Raw genomic sequence first — 19,938 nt, 5'->3', positions numbered from 1 at the left:
AATATTGCAGGTAGTCCACCTGTGTTGGAACCACGCGCTGTACGATGCTATCATCTATGTGTACAACAATGGACGTTTGATACTGCAGATATAACACAGAGACATGTTTAATATTGCAGGTAGTCCACCTGTGTTGGAACCACGCACTGTACGATGCTATCATCTATGTGTACAACAATGGACGTTTGATACTGCAGATATAACACAGAGACATGTTTAATATTGCAGATAGTCCACCTGTGTTGGAACCACGCACTGTACGATGCTATCATCTATGTGTACAACAATGGACGATTGATACTGCAGATATAACACAGAGACATGTTTAATATTGCAGGTAGTCCACCTGTGTTGGAACCACGCGCTGTACGATGCTATCATCTATGTGTACAACAATGGACGTTTGATACTGCAGATATAATACAGAGACATGTTTAATATTGCAGGTAGTCCACCTGTGTTGGAACCACGCGCTGTATGATGCTATCATCTATGTGTGCAACAATGGACGTTTGATACTGCAGATATAACACAGAGACATGTTTAATATTGCAGGTAGTCCACCTGTGTTGGAACCACGCACTGTACGATGCTATCATCTATGTGTACAACAATGGACGTTTGATACTGCAGATATAACACAGAGACATGTTTAATATTGCAGATAGTCCACCTGTGTTGGAACCACGCACTGTACGATGCTATCATCTATGTGTACAACAATGGACGTTTGATACTGCAGATATAACACAGAGACATGTTTAATATTGCAGGTAGTCCACCTGTGTTGGAACCACGCACTGTACGATGCTATCATCTATGTGTACAACAATGGACGTTTGATACTGCAGATATAACACAGAGACATGTTTAATATTGCAGGTAGTCCACCTGTGTTGGAACCACGCACTGTACGATGCTATCATCTATGTGTACAACAATGGACGTTTGATACTGCAGATATAACACAGAGACATGTTTAATATTGCAGGTAGTCCACCTGTGTTGGAACCACGCGCTGTACGATGCTATCATCTATGTGTACAACAATGGACGTTTGATACTGCAGATATAACACAGAGACATGTTTAATATTGCAGGTAGTCCACCTGTGTTGGAACCACGCGCTGTACGATGCTATCATCTATGTGTACAACAATGGACGTTTGATACTGCAGATATAACACAGAGACATGTTTAATATTGCAGGTAGTCCACCTGTGTTGGAACCACGCGCTGTACGATGCTATCATCTATGTGTACAACAATGGACGTTTGATACTGCAGATATAACACAGAGACATGTTTAATATTGCAGGTAGTCCACCTGTGTTGGAACCACGCACTGTACGATGCTATCATCTATGTGTACAACAATGGACGTTTGATACTGCAGATATAACACAGAGACATGTTTAATATTGCAGGTAGTCCACCTGTGTTGGAACCACGCGCTGTACGATGCTATCATCTATGTGTACAACAATGGACGTTTGATACTGCAGATATAATACAGAGACATGTTTAATATTGCAGGTAGTCCACCTGTGTTGGAACCACGCGCTGTATGATGCTATCATCTATGTGTACAACAATGGACGTTTGATACTGCAGATATAATACAGAGACATGTTTAATATTGCAGATAGTCCACCTGTGTTGGAACCACGCACTGTACGATGCTATCATCTATGTGTACAACAATGGACGTTTGATACTGCAGATATAACACAGAGACATGTTTAATATTGCAGATAGTCCACCTGTGTTGGAACCACGCACTGTACGATGCTATCATCTATGTGTACAACAATGGACGATTGATACTGCAGATATAACACAGAGACATGTTTAATATTGCAGGTAGTCCACCTGTGTTGGAACCACGCGCTGTACGATGCTATCATCTATGTGTACAACAATGGACGTTTGATACTGCAGATATAATACAGAGACATGTTTAATATTGCAGGTAGTCCACCTGTGTTGGAACCACGCGCTGTATGATGCTATCATCTATGTGTACAACAATGGACGTTTGATACTGCAGATATAATACAGAGACATGTTTAATATTGCAGATAGTCCACCTGTGTTGGAACCACGCACTGTACGATGCTATCATCTATGTGTACAACAATGGACGATTGATACTGCAGATATAACACAGAGACATGTTTAATATTGCAGGTAGTCCACCTGAGTTGGAACCACGCGCTGTACGATGCTATCATCTATGTGTACAACAATGGACGTTTGATACTGCAGATATAACACAGAGACATGTTTAATATTGCAGATAGTCCACCTGTGTTGGAACCACGCGCTGTACGATGCTATCATCTATGTGTACAACAATGGACGATTGATACTGCAGATATAATACAGAGACATGTTTAATATTGCAGGTAGTCCACCTGTGTTGGAACCACGCGCTGTACGATGCTATCATCTATGTGTACAACAATGGACGTTTGATACTGCAGATATAACACAGAGACATGTTTAATATTGCAGGTAGTCCACCTGTGTTGGAACCACGCACTGTACGATGCTATCATCTATGTGTACAACAATGGACGTTTGATACTGCAGATATAATACAGAAACATGTTTAATATTGCAGGTAGTCCACCTGTGTTGGAACCACGCGCTGTACGATGCTATCATCTATGTGTACAACAAGGGTCTGCACGACTACACGACTCCGCTAGAAGAGCTACTCTTACTGCTGAGACAAGCCGTCAGCACCGGCAAACAACTCACAGGTGAGTAATGGGATTAGTGTCATAATGCATTGAGTCTGCCTGGGCATGTGTTCCACCACACAGGTGAGTAATGGGATTAGTGTCATAATGCATTGAGTCTGCCTGGGCCTGTGTTTCACCGCAGAGGTGAGTAATAGGATTAGTGTCATAGTGCATTGAGTCTTCCTGGGCATGTGTTCCACCGCACAGGTGAGGAATGGGATTAGTGTCATAATGCATTGAGTCTGCCTGGACATGTGTTCCACTGCACAGAGCTATATCCATGATATTCCACCAGGACTCTGCTTAGCCAGACTAAGCAGAAAAAAACGTCCGCTAGATTGGTTTATACACTTCATGGTAAACCAAATGGTCACGTCAGGAACCAACCAAATAGTTTGCGAACATTCACGAAATATTTGCTGGCTGAACTTGGGGCAGGGTCCCATGTCTTATGGGATTGGGACCATTAGCACCAGTAAATCATACTTGGGATATGTTTTCAGACCACTGGATGATGCAGTACACCATTTTAAATTAATTTATTATTGTTTTGGGAAGAGCCATTGTCCGGACCTACAGAACACCTGGATAAATCCCTGCCACATGTGAGACACAGCAATATGAAGTACTACAGAATGTTTATTGTTAGTCTAAAACTATCACTAACAATATGAAGTACTCCAGAATGTTTATTGTTAGTCTAAAACTATCACTAACAATATGAAGTACTCCAGAATGTTTATTGTTAGTCTAAAACTATCATTAACTAACACTAACCCTAACGTTGGAGTTGAACAAATAGTTGGGACCCATTATTACGCAGCTGCCAGAATAGTGTTTATCTCATCCCACCCCACATGGAACGGTTTTACCTGGTGTTTGCCACATTACTCTGCAGCCAGAATAGTTTTTATATCATCTCACATGGCACAGTTTTACCTGGTGTTTGCTACATAGCAAAATATGAATTAAAGTTAAATTGTACAAATATATTTTATGATCAATTCGCCAAAAAGCCAGTTAAATACATACATGTACTTTATTACCGTTGGAGAGAGAGCTAGATGGAAATTTGCACCAAGTAGTACTTCAAATGTGTTTTAAATATGTCAACTCTTCGTTTCTTTATTTTCCAGATGGACAGATTAAGCTTGGAAACAAACTACTGGTTTACATTAGGTAATATAAAGTTGGCATTATGCTTAATTAATCCACTTTAAACTTCATAATATTACTAGTATATTGATAGTGACTACTTTCAGTCAATATTATACCTACAAATGGACAACTACCGGTGACAGATTACAAAAAGTCATTATATACTGAACCGCAAAAGAAACGTCAATTTCTCCAATGGTAATAAATATTAAGAAATAATTACTCTTTCATTAGGTTTATTTAAGAAACGCATCTCCCCTCATTCCACTGCATGTCTTTGTGACACATTGTGATATATCGATTCAAGTAAAGCTTGGACGATTCGCCAAAATGCAGTCGAAGATGCAGTCATTTCTTGAAAATCTCAAAATGCTCGTGCACCTCGTGGTAGGTATGGGTATAACTGCAAACTTCGATTGCTAGCCTGTCATTTGTCATTTCGATATAAACACCATGCCACGATTATCAAGAAACCAGTGAGAACAAGCTATTGGAAGAATAAGAGCCGGACAGAGTGCGCAGATCGTTGCAAATGCATATAACGTCAACGTCAGGACTATCTACCATCTGCAACATCGGTATAACACTACCAACACCACCAATGACCGCCCGCGCAGTGGTCGTCCCCGAGTCAACACACCACGTCAAGATCACTTTATTGTGTGCCAACGTCTGCAAGACCGCTTCACCACGACCACTGAGACGGCTCGCCATGCCATTGGAACACAGCAACGACCCATCAGTGCCGACACGGTCCGTCGCCACTTGGCCTCCAACAATATCCATTGTCGACGTCCTGCTTGGGGCCCTATTCTTACAAACCGTCATCGACAGGAACAACTGCAATGGGCCACAGCTCGTCAACATTGGCGCTATCAGCAATGGAGAAGAGTCCTCTTCTCAGATGAAAGTCGATTCTGTATTTCAGCGGCGGATGGCAGAGTACGGGTCTGGCAAAGAAGAGGTGAATGGTACGCAGATGCATGTGTGATGGAGAGAGACCCCGTGGGGTGGGAAAAGCATCATGGTTTGGGGAGCCATCAGAATCAACCATAACGCTGGACATGTGGTCTTTCAGAATATTGGTCCACGTCGAGGTAATGGCTCTGCGATATATCGACCAAGTCCTTTGAACTCACATTGTGCCCTATTTTGGCTGTCGCCAGAATCATATGTTACAGCAGGACAATGTCCACGCCCACACTGCCAGAGTCACCAGGGACTTTCTACAGCAGCACAACATCAGAACCATGCCATGGCCTGCCCTCAGTCTGGATTTGAATCCAATAGAGCACTTGTGGGACGAACTTTAAAGAAAAACTCAGTGAAATCCGACCAAGGCCGATAACTGCAGCAGATCTGAGTGTAGCTTTCCTCAGGATATGGGCCGCGATTCTAAAGGCCTTTAACAACCACCTTATTCACTCCATGTACAGGAGATGTGTGTCTGTGGTCAACGCTCGTGGGGGCTATACGAGGTATTGACTTGCAACGCCCCAACTGACGCCTGCTATGTTAACTGCCCTTCTGAGAACTATGAGGAAACATTCCCCAGCCTCTGTTGCAGAAGTGTGCAAAAAATTAACTTTCTCTACGATGTTTCCACTCATGTATTCGTACATTTGAAAAATAAACATACTGATACTTAAAATCCAACTGACGTTTCTTTTGTGGTTCAGTATATTATTAGGGCTACTCAAAAATTATGTAACACTTTTAAGTTAAGGTGACTCGTGAAAAATGTTTGCAATGTGATATGGAGGAAGGAGGCAGTGTTACGGGCTGCCTAACATTTTCAAAAACGTGGCATTTGTCATAAATTGGATACAGGCATTCAAGGTACATTTTTCTATTGTGTATAATTGTTAAAAAGTATTTAACAAAAAAAGGTTAGGTACCACAGGGTGCAAAGCAGTGTTTTATATTTACTCGTGAATGAAAAAGGCCACTGGCCAACTGGAGAGTGTTACACGCCAGGCAACACATTAAGTAGGGCCTACATGTATTAGTATTTATGAAAAACATTTAAAGAACTTTAAGCACCAACCTGTAGCAATGCAATAGGCTGTTTTAAATTTAACCTTTAGTTCTGTGACAGTATTTTCGTCCGACTTTGTCTCAATGGCATTAAATTGTTTTGCAATTGTAGACTGTTGAACTCGTAGCTTCAGACCAGCCTCGGTGGCGTCGTGGTTAGGCCATTGGTCTACACGCTGGTAGGTACTGGGTTCGGATCCCAGTCGAGGCATTGGATTTTTAATCCAGATACCGACTCCAAACCCTGAGTGAGTGCTCCACAAGGTTCAATGGGTAGGTGTAAACCACTTGCACCGACCAGTGATCCATAACTGGTTCAACAAAGGCCATGGTTTGTGCTATCCTGCCTGTGGGAAACGCAAATAAAAGATCCCTTGCTGCCTGTCATAAAAGGGTAGCCTATGTGGCGACAGCGGGTTTCCTGTAAAAAAATAGTGTCAGAATGACCATATGTTTGACGTCCAATAGCCGATGATAAGATAAAAAAATCAATGTGCTCTAGTGGCGTCGTCAAATAAAGCAAACTTTTTTTCGTAGCTTCAGTGTTAAATTCAGAATATGGTCATGGCACCTTATGTGACCACGACTTTCACCTTGTGAACGAATGTTTTCACATTTAAATTTGTTACATCCAGCAACAAAATCAGTAGTAACCTGCTGAACTGACACCGGCTTTATGACAGTATTCACAATACATGTGATTTGCATTTTTATTGTCTCTTAGAAATTCAAAATCTAATAACCAGGATTCCCTAATTGAACGCTCTGGTTGAATTGATTTGGGGGGTTGTTTTGGGGGGATGTTTTCGCGTCTGTTTGACCACCAGAACCATCGTCTGTAATGCGTTTACAAAATTACAGGCCTAACAGAATTAATATTGAAATATCAGCTATAGTCTAAGGTTTCTTTATTCCAGTTGGCTAAAAAATCCATCTCCAAAGCATTAATTTTTATTAATGGTACTTTTTTTCTACTTTCATTTCCAGGTACTGTAAACCGTTTTTTAATTGGGTTATGTGATTTTGACATGTGTACTGATGGCTACGTTTATTGAAACTACAACATATTTTATTTATTTATTTTTGTTGACTGTATGCTATCGTTATCAACAATACAGTAAAGGAAAAAAGCACTTTTTATTTATTTATCATATTCCTGTTATGTAACAGTTAGCTTAACTTAGTCGCAAACAAACTGGCTACAAAGAGATTGGTCTATGGCTTTGTGAAAGCTCATTTGCAATCAAAATATCCTGATGTGTCATGAGGCTTTCTGATTGTGGTTAATAAAGCATTCGGAACACCTCAATCGTCAAGTCGACTGCAGAGCTCCGAGTATGATATCGGAATACTTCAACTGACTTCAACTATCCGAAATGGGGAAATTTCAATTTACATTTTCAATCGTCAGTACATGTGTCATCTGACTGATACAGTAAACTAAAATGTGTTACAATGACAGCTTGATGTTGACAAAATAATCTACTCACCAAAACGCAAGTGTTTTGTAAACTTAAATTGCCGTAACAGAATTTCACTCGCAGTATTGCGCCCTGTACCGGTATTTATTAAAATGAATAAAAATAAACCAAAATTCAAATAGAAAACCCCATAAGGAGGATCGTGTTATTCTGTCACAGTGATAAGGAAAGGATGGTTGGAGGTGACGAGATTGTTACATAATAATTTTGATCAGAGAAGAACTCCTACTGAATACAAAGTTCTGACAATTTCAGCTGCTGCCTGGCGGGTCGAGCGTATCCGATGGGAGACGTTCCCGAGGAGTACGTGCAGGATGTAAAAGACAAGGTGAGACTAAGTTCTTAGGTTTATTTTCTGTCTCTCACCGTGTATGTGTGGGGTGGTGGGGTGGTGTGGGACATAGCCCAGTGGTAAAGCACTTACTTGATGCGTGGTCAGTCTGGGATCGATCCCCATCGGTGGCCCCATTGGGTTATTTCTCTTTCCAGCCTCTGCTCCACAACTGGTGTAACAAAGGCCATGGTATGTACTACCCTGTCTGTGGGGGGGGGGGCGATTGTCCCTTCTAGTACCCCACAAATGGTATATTAAATAAAGGTTGTGGTGTGCTGTCCTGTGATTGTTGGAAAGTATATATTAACCCTTTCTGACTATGGAACGGGAAATCCCGTTTAAAAAAAAAACACCGTTCAGACTACAGAACGGGAAATCCCGTTGTGTGTTTTCAGTTTGTATTTACCACCAAATTTGTCACAGGTTGACATGCGCAATAGAGGCAGTGTTAACAACAACATCCTGTAGAAGTGTTGCATGGTTTGCCGCGAGAATGTGCTCATTTGTTAGGAACTTTTCAGCATATTTGGTATAACTGTTCTGTTAACTACAATGGCGACATCCATTTTCTATAATACGACCTTCACAGAAAATTACCGCGATAGTGATGTTTTATCATAATGTAACAGTGATAATTCCGATGGAATTCCACTAGCTGAAATATTATCAAGAATTCAAGATGACATACCACTTTCGAAATTTGCAGGTGGTCGGAAACATTTTCTAAATGGGTTTATTCATTTACACATTTTCATAGAAATTTGGTATGTTTCTATAACCAGTGATTTTGTTTAATATACCTCTCTATATGTATAATAATGAGCTCCTTCTCATAGAAAATTGATTTACGTTTACAAATATGCTTGAACCAGTCTTCTACTATGAATAATAAATAAGTTATAGTCAAAAAACCATCTGTAAATTTATTCTTTGTTTAACTGTCAAATATATCAATTCCTGGGGCACTTTGAAGACAATGGGTTAACGAGTCTGAAAGGGTTAAAGGGACATTCCTGAGTTTCCTGCATTGTAAGATGTTTCCGACTAATAAAATATTTCTATGATTAAACTTACATATTAAATATATTTTCTTGTTTAAAATATCAGTGTCTGTATATTCAATGAGTTTCTGATCGTCTTAATATTTGTAAAAACCCCAAACTGGAGTTTGTCTTCAAATAATTTTGTACGTCCGAAAAAATAATATTTTAGGAAATAAAATAAAATTTAACCTAGTACAAATATTAGAACGATCAGAAACATGTTTAATATACAGCCTCTAATATTTTATGCAAAAAAAAAAATATATATATTAGGGTTAGGGTTAGGGGTTAGTCGATAACATCTTAAAAATTGCAGCAAACTCAAGGGGTGGATCGATTTGACATAATTTAACAATGTCATGTCATGCGCTAAGCTATAATGCACTCATCATTACGTCAGATTAATTACGTCACATACTTAGGAGGCTTCCACCCCTCATGAAGAGTATTCTATTAAAAAAAAAAGGCAAACGGCAGAAAACTGCATGTATTTTGCCCAATGTCATCTCAGCGAAGTTGATATCCACGACATCGTTATAGTCTCATATGTGGAATCTGTGTCACTGTAATGGCTTTTTTCAAAAATTTTGTCTACGACTAGGCAACACTTGTTTTTGTGTCTGTGTTTAACTTTACTTTGTTATAAAGTTCACCTTTACAAGATTATTGTCATCAGTACATTGTTGTGTATGACTTTACATTGTTGAAATAAACTTGTTGTTGCAGGTTTTTGAGTGTATTACTTGTCTTCACTCCAAAAAAGTAGGTGCAGGTAAGTAGACATCGTTTGACATTATTTCGGTACAGTCCCATGCATGTGAGGACAGGGGATGATAAAACAAGCTACAAGGCTTAAATTGATGTTGTGTCATGGGAAGCAGTCTTGACTTCTCGTAGAGCAATCTTTACTTCTCTTATAGCATTCTTTACTTCTCTTATAGAAATCTTTACTTCTCTTATAGCATTCTTTACTTCTCTTATAGCAATCTTTACTTCTCTTATAGCAATCTTTACTTCTCTTATAGCAATCTTTACTTCTCATGTAGCATTCTTTACTTCTCTTATAGCAATCTTTACTTCTCATGTAGCAATATTTACTTCTTATGTAGCATTCTTTACTTTTCTTATAGCAATCTTTACTTCTTATATAGCATTCTTCTTATATAGCAATCTTTACTTCTCATATAGCAATCTTTACTTCTCATATAGCATTCTTTACTTCTCATATAGCTATCTTTACATGTACTTCTTATATAGCAATCTTTACTTCTCATATAGCAATCTTTACTTCTTATGTAGCATTCTTTACTTTTCTTATAGCAATCTTTACTTCTCATGTAGCAATATTTCTTATGTAGCATTCTTTACTTTTCTTATAGCAATCTTTACTTCTTATATAGCATTCTTCTTATATAGCAATCTTTACTTCTCATATAGCAATCTTTACTTCTCATATAGCATTCTTTACTTCTCATATAGCTATCTTTACATGTACTTCTTATATAGCAATCTTTACTTCTCATATAGCAATCTTTACTTCTTATGTAGCATTCTTTACTTCTTATATAGCAATCTTTACTTCTCATGTAGCAATCTTTACTTCTTATGTAGCATTCTTCACTTTTCTTATAGCAATCTTTACTTCTTATATAGCATTCTTCTTATATAGCAATCTTTACTTCTCATATAGCAATCTTTACTTCTCATATAGCAATCTTTACTTCTCATATAGCAATCTTTACTTCTCTTATAGCAATCTTTACTTTTCTTATAGCAATCTTTACTTCTTATATAGCATTCTTCTTATATAGCAATCTTTACTTCTCATATAGCAATCTTTATTTCTCATATAGCAATCTTTACTTCTCATATAGCATTCTTCTTATATAGCAATCTTTACTTCTCATATAGCAATCTTTACTTCTCATATAGCAATCTTTACTTCTCATATAGCAATCTTTACTTCTCTTATAGCAATCTTTACTTTTCTTATAGCAATCTTTACTTCTTATATAGCATTCTTCTTATATAGCAATCTTTACTTCTCATATAGCAATCTTTATTTCTCATATAGCAATCTTTACTTCTCATATAGCATTCTTTACTTCTCATATAGCAATCTTTACTTCTCATATAGCAATCTTTACTTCTCATATAGCATTCTTTACTTCTCATATAGCAATCTTTATTTCTCATATAGCAATCTTTACTTCTCATATAGCATTCTTTACTTCTCATATAGCAATCTTTACTTCTCATATAGCAATCTTTACTTCTTATATTTTAATTTGAAAGCCACTGCTAGAAAGTGACCAGTGTTAGATATTAGTCTCAAACTCAGACTTCTAATTTGACTTGCAGATTAACCTTTTTAACAGCGATGTAGAGGATTTGAGACAAACGTGGAATATGTTTATGATTTATATTATCCCTTCTCAAATTGAGGCATTCTGGATATATGGGATGGTGCATATAAAAGAACCCTTGCTGCTAATCAAAAAGAGTAGCCCATGAAGTGGTGACAGCGGGTTTCCTCTCTCAGTATCTGTGTGGTCCTTAACCATATCTCCGACGCCATATAACCATAAATAAAATGTGTTGAGTGCAGCATTAAATAAACCATTACCTTCCTTCTTTCTGGATATACACATGTATATGTGGAATACTGTACAAGAAGTAAGATGGAAAGTAAAAGCTGCGGGTGAAGTTGATTATCAAAAGCTGCGGGTGAAGTTGATTATCAAAAGCTGCGGGTGAAGTTGATTATCAAAAGCTGCGGGTGAAGTTGATTATCAAAAGTCGTATTGGGCATTTTGAGAAGCATTATCTGCCTTGAGCCTGCTAATTTCGAGCCTTGTGGGCCCCGACAATTAAAAACTTGTGTAAAATGTTTATTGGTGTAACTTAAAATATTATTGGCAATTTGATGCTTATTAATCATTGACCTTGTTAGTATGAAATATGATGATTTGGCAAACATGCGAAATGTTGTTTAATGTTTGGGATAGTCTGGAAGGCCTTCTTTAATGTCTACCCATATTACAATCTGTCACCGTGGTGTCTGTTTATCGAGGGTTAACTGTGTTTGTTCTGTAGGTGACATCACGTACTCATAGTCTCGAAGGCTTGTTTAATGTCTACCCATATTACAATCTGTCACCGTGGTGTCTGTTTATCCAGGGTTAACTGTTTGTTCTGTAGGTGACATCACGTACTCATAGTCTCGAGTGTACACATATTACAATCTGTCACCGTGGTGTCTGTTTATCCAGGGTTAACTGTGTTTGTTCTATAGGTGACATTACGTACTCATAGTCTCGACGGCCTTGTTTAATGTGTACACATATTACAATCTGTCACCGTGGTGTCTGTTTATCGAGGGTTAACTGTGTTTGTTCTGTAGGTGACATCACGTACTCATAGTCTCGACGGCCTTGTTTAATGTGTACACATATTACAATCTGTCACCGTGGTGTCTTGTTTAATGTGTACACATATTACAATCTGTCACCGTGGTGTCTGTTTATCGAGGGTTAACTGTGTTTGTTCTGTAGGTGACATCACGTACTCATAGTCTCGAAGGCTTGTTTAATGTGTACCCATATTACAATCTGTCACCGTGGTGTCTGTTTATCGAGGGTTAACTGTGTTTGTTCTGTAGGTGACATTACGTACTCATAGTCTCGAAGGCTTGTTTAATGTGTACACATATTACAATCTGTCACCGTGGTGTCTGTTTATCGAGGGTTAACTGTGTTTGTTCTGTAGGTGACATCACATACTCAGTCTCGAAGGCTTGTTTAATGTGTACACATATTACAATCTGTCACCGTGGTGTCTGTTTATCCAGGGTTAACTGTGTTTGTTCTGTAGGTGACATCACGTACTCATAGTCTCGAAGGCTTGTTTAATGTGTACACATATTACAATCTGTCACCGTGGTGTCTGTTTATCGAGGGTTAACTGTGTTTGTTCTGTAGGTGACATCACGTACTCATAGTCTCGAAGGCTTTTTTAATGTCTACCCATATTACAATCTGTCACCGTGGTGTCTGTTTATCCAGGGTTAACTGTGTTTGTTCTGTAGGTGACATCACGTACTCATAGTCTCGAAGGCTTGTTTAATGTCTACCCATATTACAATCTGTCACTGTGGTGTCTGTTTATCGAGGGTTAACTGTGTTTGTTCTGTAGGTGACATCACGTACTCATAGTCTCGAAGGCTTGTTTAATGTCTACCCATATTACAATCTGTCACTGTGGTGTCTGTTTATCGAGGGTTAACTGTGTTTGTTCTGTAGGTGACATCACGTACTCATAGTCTCGAAGGCTTGTTTAATGTCTACCCATATTACAATCTGTCACTGTGGTGTCTGTTTATCGAGGGTTAACTGTGTTTGTTCTGTAGGTGACATTACGTACTCATAGTCTGGAAGGCTTGTTTAATGTCTACACATATTACAATCTGTCACTGTGGTGTCTGTTTATCCAGGGTTAACTGTGTTTGTTCTGTAGGTGACATCACGTACTCCAATCTGCGCACTCTGCTTCAGTTTGACACAAGAGAATTCCTCAATGTTCTTGCCTTGGTAAGTCCTTCAATTTGATAGTGAATTTTAATTTCGCAGAAAATATTTCATAAATAAATACATTTTAGGATTAAAAACATTTTTCTTCTTTTTATGAGCTAGTGAAAATGTCTGTTTGTCTTGTGTTTTCAAAGTAAAAATGTGAGATATAAATTAAAAGTTTTCCGATGGCAGCGATGGCATCAGAATTTTGCATTAAAGTTTTGCATTTAGAACCGATTCTCATAAACTAAGTCCTAGATTACACATTGATCAGTGTGCTCTAGTGGTGGTGTTAAAAGTGAACAAACTTTGTTCCCAGACACTGAAGAGGAATAAATAAACAGATAATTTTTTTTTTTTTTTTTAAATGTATACCAGAATAATAGTTTGATTTGTTTGTAGCTGTCGTAGGTCCAGCTTTGTGTAACTTGTCTTTCATTCACATTCACTAACACCTCTTTTCGTTCCACCACCTTCAATATTTCCATGGCAACTAAAATGACTTCATGTTCCATTGATGTTCACTGGTGTTTTGTTTTGTAGGCGTTTGAAGAAGAAGAATTCAACACTGAGCAAGGGTGAGTACCAGGGATTAGTCTAGGGGATGCTTGGGCCAAATACTTGCCTCATGCCAATTCACCTTTGATTTCTCGGAAATACATTCCATTACATCATCGATAATATGATCACAGTGAAAACTGATAACAACCACTTATTTCCTAAATGATCGAAGTGAAATGTTAACAAATAAGAAAAGAATTTTTGTTAATTTAACGACGCACTCAATACATTTTATTTACGGATATATGGCGTCAGACATATGGTTACGGACCACACAGATATTGAGAGAGGAAACCTGCTGTCGCCACTTCATGGGCTACTCTTTTTTTTATTAGCAGCAAGGGATATTTTATATGCACCATCCCACAGACAGGGTAGTACATACCACAGCCTTTGATATACCAGTCGTGGTGCACTGGCTGTAACAAGAAATAGTCCAATGGGCCCACCGACAGGGATTGATCCCACACCAACCGCACATCTAGCGAAGGCTGTACCACTGGGCTACGTCCCGCCCCTGTTAACAAATAAATATGATCACTTTGATGATGCAGGTACTATACAGTGTGAATAAGAAACCTCCATTTCATTAAGGAAAGCGATGTTTGTTCAGTACTGTTGCACGAGTGGCAAATAGGTTAGGTAAGCAGGCAGGGTGTCTTCCAGAAGGTAAAATGAGTATGGGGCCAAACCTAAATGTTTTGGTAGATTTAAAAAAAAATTAAGTTAACCTTTTGACAAAGTTATTTACTCTTATCATTACTGTATGCTTTTCTTAACCCTAACCCTAAACATAACCCATTTGCTTTCTGGGGGAGGTTCCTCATACCCCATGTTGACTGTGGTTGCATTCAGTTCCATAGTGTCGTACCCAAACATTTCTTTCAGGCAGAAACACTGGCAGGGGTTCCACGTGACACACAAAAGAAAAATGTGAGCAACCGTGGTATTAAATATATTTAATATGTTGAGTTTTATTTCAGAATCAAAAAGAGACAGCGAGTTGTGGACATTCTTCTACAGATAATGGTGGAGAGTATCGGCTTTACTGTGAGTGCAGCTTTTAAAGGGCCATTATCACTTTTACTCTGTAAAATTTTATACTTAATTTAATCATTTTTACTCTTTGTAAAATTTAATCATTTTTACTTTGTAAACTTTAATAATTTTTACTCTTTGTAAAATTTAATAATGTTAATGGCTGTCATTCTTGACATGCCAAACTAGGTTCGATCCCTGTCGGTGGGCCCATTGGGTTATTTCTTGTTCCAACCAGTACTCCACAAATCACATGAAGTGGTGTAACAAAGGTTGTGGTATGTACTATCCTGTCTGTGTGATCCTGTATATGCATGTACAAGATCCCTCACAGTTTTTTTTAAAAGAAATGAAATGTAAAAAACATTTAATGTACTAATTTCATAGTGTGATAAGCTAGTAAATCTATAACTCTACTTTCAGTAGGGATATTTGAAAAACGTTGTGTAAAGTAACCACGTATACATGTAGGATGTTCGAAGGATGATGTATCTAATTGTAAAAACATGTTGAGTAAAGTAACCACATGTATTGTGTTCGAAGGATGACGTATCTAATTGTAGTCTTACTTTACTGTGCTGGGGTATAGAATATCCAAACAGCATAGTCTCATTGATCAAATGTTGCCAAATTGTTTGTCTTGACATATATTTGGTATATCCCTAGCACACGTTGAGTTGTGTGTAATAACCAGCTGCACAGTAAGGTGTATATGCCATATTCTCACATGAAATACTTTATTTTCAGCCGACTCAAGTGGGTATTCTCTTCACGTTCCTCGCAAGACAAATGGCTCGGCATGAAAACACCATTATCGTCAACCGTGTTTTGTTCGGACAGGTATGTTTAAAAACTGCTGTTGTTATACATGTTCATTATTTCTGTTATACAGCATGTTCATTATTTTTTGTCACAATTAATGTCTGATGTCTTCCTTAGGGAAACATTGTTTACATCCATTGTATATAATGAAGAATGTTACAAGTTTCAGAAGCAGTGGATTTGTGTGTACCCTCTGTATGCTCCTTTACCCCAGAGCTGAAGACTGATGCAATTAATTCACAATGAAGGACAGTTATATAGGAAGGAAATGCTTTATTTAACGACACACGCAACACATTTTATTTACGGTTATATGGCGTCGGACATATGGTTAAGGACCACACAGATATTGAGGCAGAAAACCCGCTGTCACCACTTCATGGGCTACTCTTTTCGATTAGCAGCAAGGGATTGTTTATATGCACCATCCCATAGACAGGATAGCACATACCACGGCCTTTGATGTACCAGTCATGGTGCACAGGCTGGAACGAGAAATAGATAGTTATATAGAGTATATTAAAACATTAATCATAAACATGAAGAAATGAAAACTAATGTTTATTGTCTTGCCTTTACAATAAATAAAAAAAATACAAGAATTTGATATTTCTGTTCCGATGGCGTCAACTTTTGTGTTACAATTTTACATTGAGATCAGTATCTCACAAACTACATCACAAACTACGGCAATGAAACAACATTTCTTGTTGTATATATAGGTTCTGGAGTTTCTGTGTAACCCAGAAAATTAGTCACGCCACGAGTCGTGTCAACAGGCTCTGATGGAGTTGATTCATACCGGAGCACTTCAACCGTTATATATAGCATATTACAACTGTTACAGTAATAATAAACATGAACACTAATGTCTATTATCTAGTCTGTGTAACCCAGAAAATGAGTCACGTCATGAGTCGCGTCAACAGGCTCTGATGGAGTTGATTCATGCCGGAGCACTTCAACCGTTATATATAGCATATTACAACATAAATATGAAGACTAATGTGTATTATCTAGTCTGTAACCTAGAAAATGAGTCGTGTCACGAGTCGCATCAACAGGCTCTGATGGAGTTGATTCATGCCGGAGCACTTCAACCGTTATATATAGCATATTACAACATAAATATGAAGACTAATGTGTATTATCTAGTCTGTAACCTAGAAAGTGAGTTGTGTCATGAGTCGCGTCAACAGGCTCTGATGGAGTTGATTCATGCCGGAGCACTTCAACCGTTATATATAGCATATTACAACATAAATATGAAGACTAATGTGTATTATCTAGTCTGTAACCTAGAAAATGAGTCGTGTCACGAGTCGCATCAACAGGCTCTGATGGAGTTGATTCATGCCGGAGCAGTTCACCAGTTATATATAGCATATTACAACTGTTACAGTAATAATAAACATGAACACTAATGTCTATTATCTAGTCTGTGTAACCCAGAAAATGAGTTGTGTCACGAGTCGCATCAACAGGCTCTGATGGAGTTGATTCATGCCGGAGCAGTTTACCACTTATATATAGCATATTACAACTGTTACAGTAATAATAAACATGAACACTAGTGTCTATTATCTAGTCTGTGTAACCCAGAAAATGAGTTGTCACGAGTCGCATCAACAGGCTCTGATGGAGTTGATTCATGCCGGAGCAGTTCACCAGTTATATATAGCATATTACAACTGTTACAGTAATAATAAACATGAACACTAGTGTCTATTATCTAGTCTGTGTAACCCAGAAAATGAGTTGTGTCACGAGTCGCATCAACAGGCTCTGATGGAGTTGATTCATGCCGGAGCAGTTCACCAGTTATATATAGCATATTACAACTGTTACAGTAATAATAAACATGAACACTAGTGTCTATTATCTAGTCTGTGTAACCCAGAAAATGAGTTGTGTCACGAGTCGCATCAACAGGCTCTGATGGAGTTGATTCATGCCGGAGCAGTTCACCAGTTATATATAGCATATTACAACTGTTACAGTAATAATAAACATGAACACTAGTGTCTATTATCTAGTCTGTGTAACCCAGAAAATGAGTTGTGTCACAAGTCGCATCAACAGGCTCTGATGGAGTTGATTCATGCCGGAGCAGTTCACCAGTTATATATAGCATATTGCAACTGTTACAGTAATAATAAACATGAACACTAATGTCTATTATCTAGTCTGTGTAACCCAGAAAATGAGTTGTGTCACGAGTCGCATCAACAGGCTCTGATGGAGTTGATTCATGCCGGAGCAGTTCACCAGTAATATATAGCATATTACAACTGTTACAGTAATAATAAACATGAACACTAATGTCTATTATCTAGTCTGTGTAACCCAGAAAATGAGTTGTGTCACGAGTCGCATCAACAGGCTCTGATGGAGTTGATTCATGCCGGAGCAGTTCACCAGTAATATATAGCATATTACAACTGTTACAGTAATAATAAACATGAACACTAATGTCTATTATCTAGTCTGTGTAACCCAGAAAATGAGTTGTGTCACGAGTCGCATCAACAGGCTCTGATGGAGTTGATTCATGCCGGAGCAGTTCACCAGTTATATATAGCATATTACAACTGTTACAGTAATAATAAACATGAACACTAATGTCTATTATCTAGTCTGTGTAACCCAGAAAATGAGTTGTGTCACGAGTCGCATCAACAGGCTCTGATGGAGTTGATTCATGCCGGAGCAGTTCACCAGTTATATATAGCATATTACAACTGTTACAGTAATAATAAACATGAACACTAGTGTCTATTATCTAGTCTGTGTAACCCAGAAAATGAGTTGTGTCACGAGTCGCATCAACAGGCTCTGATGGAGTTGATTCATGCCGGAGCAGTTCACCAGTTATATATAGCATATTACAACTGTTACAGTAATAATAAACATGAACACTAGTGTCTATTATCTAGTCTGTGTAACCCAGAAAATGAGTTGTGTCACGAGTCGCATCAACAGGCTCTGATGGAGTTGATTCATGCCGGAGCAGTTCACCAGTTATATATAGCATATTGCAACTGTTACAGTAATAATAAACATGAACACTAATGTCTATTATCTAGTCTGTGTAACCCAGAAAATGAGTTGTGTCACGAGTCGCATCAACAGGCTCTGATGGAGTTGATTCATGCCGGAGCAGTTCACCAGTTATATATAGCATATTACAACTGTTACAGTAATAATAAACATGAACACTAGTGTCTATTATCTAGTCTGTGTAACCCAGAAAATGAGTTGTGTCACGAGTCGCATCAACAGGCTCTGATGGAGTTGATTCATGCCGGAGCAGTTCACCAGTAATATATAGCATATTACAACTGTTACAGTAATAATAAACATGAACACTAATGTCTATTATCTAGTCTGTGTAACCCAGAAAATGAGTTGTGTCACGAGTCGCATCAACAGGCTCTGATGGAGTTGATTCATGCCGGAGCAGTTCACCAGTTATATATAGCATATTACAACTGTTACAGTAATAATAAACATGAACACTAGTGTCTATTATCTAGTCTGTGTAACCCAGAAAATGAGTTGTGTCACGAGTCGCATCAACAGGCTCTGATGGAGTTGATTCATGCCGGAGCAGTTCACCAGTTATATATAGCATATTACAACTGATACAGTAATAATAAACATAAACACTAATGTTATATATAGTTTATTATAAAAGTAATAATAAATGTGAAGACCTGATAACTATATTAAATGTTTATTGTCCAGGTTCTGGAGTTTTTGTCTAACCCGGAAGATGAGTCGCGTCATGAAGAGCGTCAACAGGCTCTGATGGAGTTGATTCACGCCGGCGGACTTCAACAGTTTGACGAGGAGAGATTGCTTCACCTCGCAGAGAATGCCAAATTGTGAGTAGATTCCTTAAGTGACCAAGTCATAATTATAAGATATTAAACAAGCTTCCATTTTGTATCAGGTTTATGTTCTCAGTGAAATCATTTTCAGTTTTTACAAGCTTTATTTCAGTCTTTCCTCATGCAAGTATAACCATCACCCTACTTTATTTAATCCAAGTGGTGTTAAACACTTCTCATTTCGCTAGAACAAACAAAACTTCCCCTGTAGTACCGATTAGTTTGAAGTGTGCAATTTTGTGCTCCACAA

At 38.2% G+C, this 19,938-nt stretch overlaps 1 protein-coding gene across 3 annotated transcripts in view; it reads left to right on the top strand.

Moving 5' to 3' along the window:
- The window catches only part of LOC121387354 (vacuolar protein sorting-associated protein 8 homolog), a 100,693-nt gene that overhangs the window by 46,010 nt on the left and 34,745 nt on the right, over positions 1 to 19,938 (top strand). For all 3 annotated transcript variants that reach the window (XM_041518407.1, XM_041518408.1, XM_041518409.1), the window contains 9 exons: positions 2,627 to 2,768; positions 3,887 to 3,929; positions 7,682 to 7,754; positions 9,530 to 9,575; positions 13,319 to 13,392; positions 13,918 to 13,952; positions 14,919 to 14,985; positions 15,721 to 15,813; positions 19,543 to 19,682. In XM_041518407.1, coding sequence (XP_041374341.1) covers positions 2,627 to 2,768; positions 3,887 to 3,929; positions 7,682 to 7,754; positions 9,530 to 9,575; positions 13,319 to 13,392; positions 13,918 to 13,952; positions 14,919 to 14,985; positions 15,721 to 15,813; positions 19,543 to 19,682 — 713 coding nt within the window. The remainder of the gene's footprint in view (positions 1 to 2,626; positions 2,769 to 3,886; positions 3,930 to 7,681; positions 7,755 to 9,529; positions 9,576 to 13,318; positions 13,393 to 13,917; positions 13,953 to 14,918; positions 14,986 to 15,720; positions 15,814 to 19,542; positions 19,683 to 19,938) is intronic.

Source organism: Gigantopelta aegis, chromosome 13 (assembly GCF_016097555.1).
Source record: "Gigantopelta aegis isolate Gae_Host chromosome 13, Gae_host_genome, whole genome shotgun sequence".
In the NCBI taxonomy this organism is placed as follows: Eukaryota; Metazoa; Mollusca; class Gastropoda; order Neomphalida; family Peltospiridae; genus Gigantopelta; species Gigantopelta aegis.
This window is presented reverse-complemented; position numbering and strand designations above follow the sequence as displayed.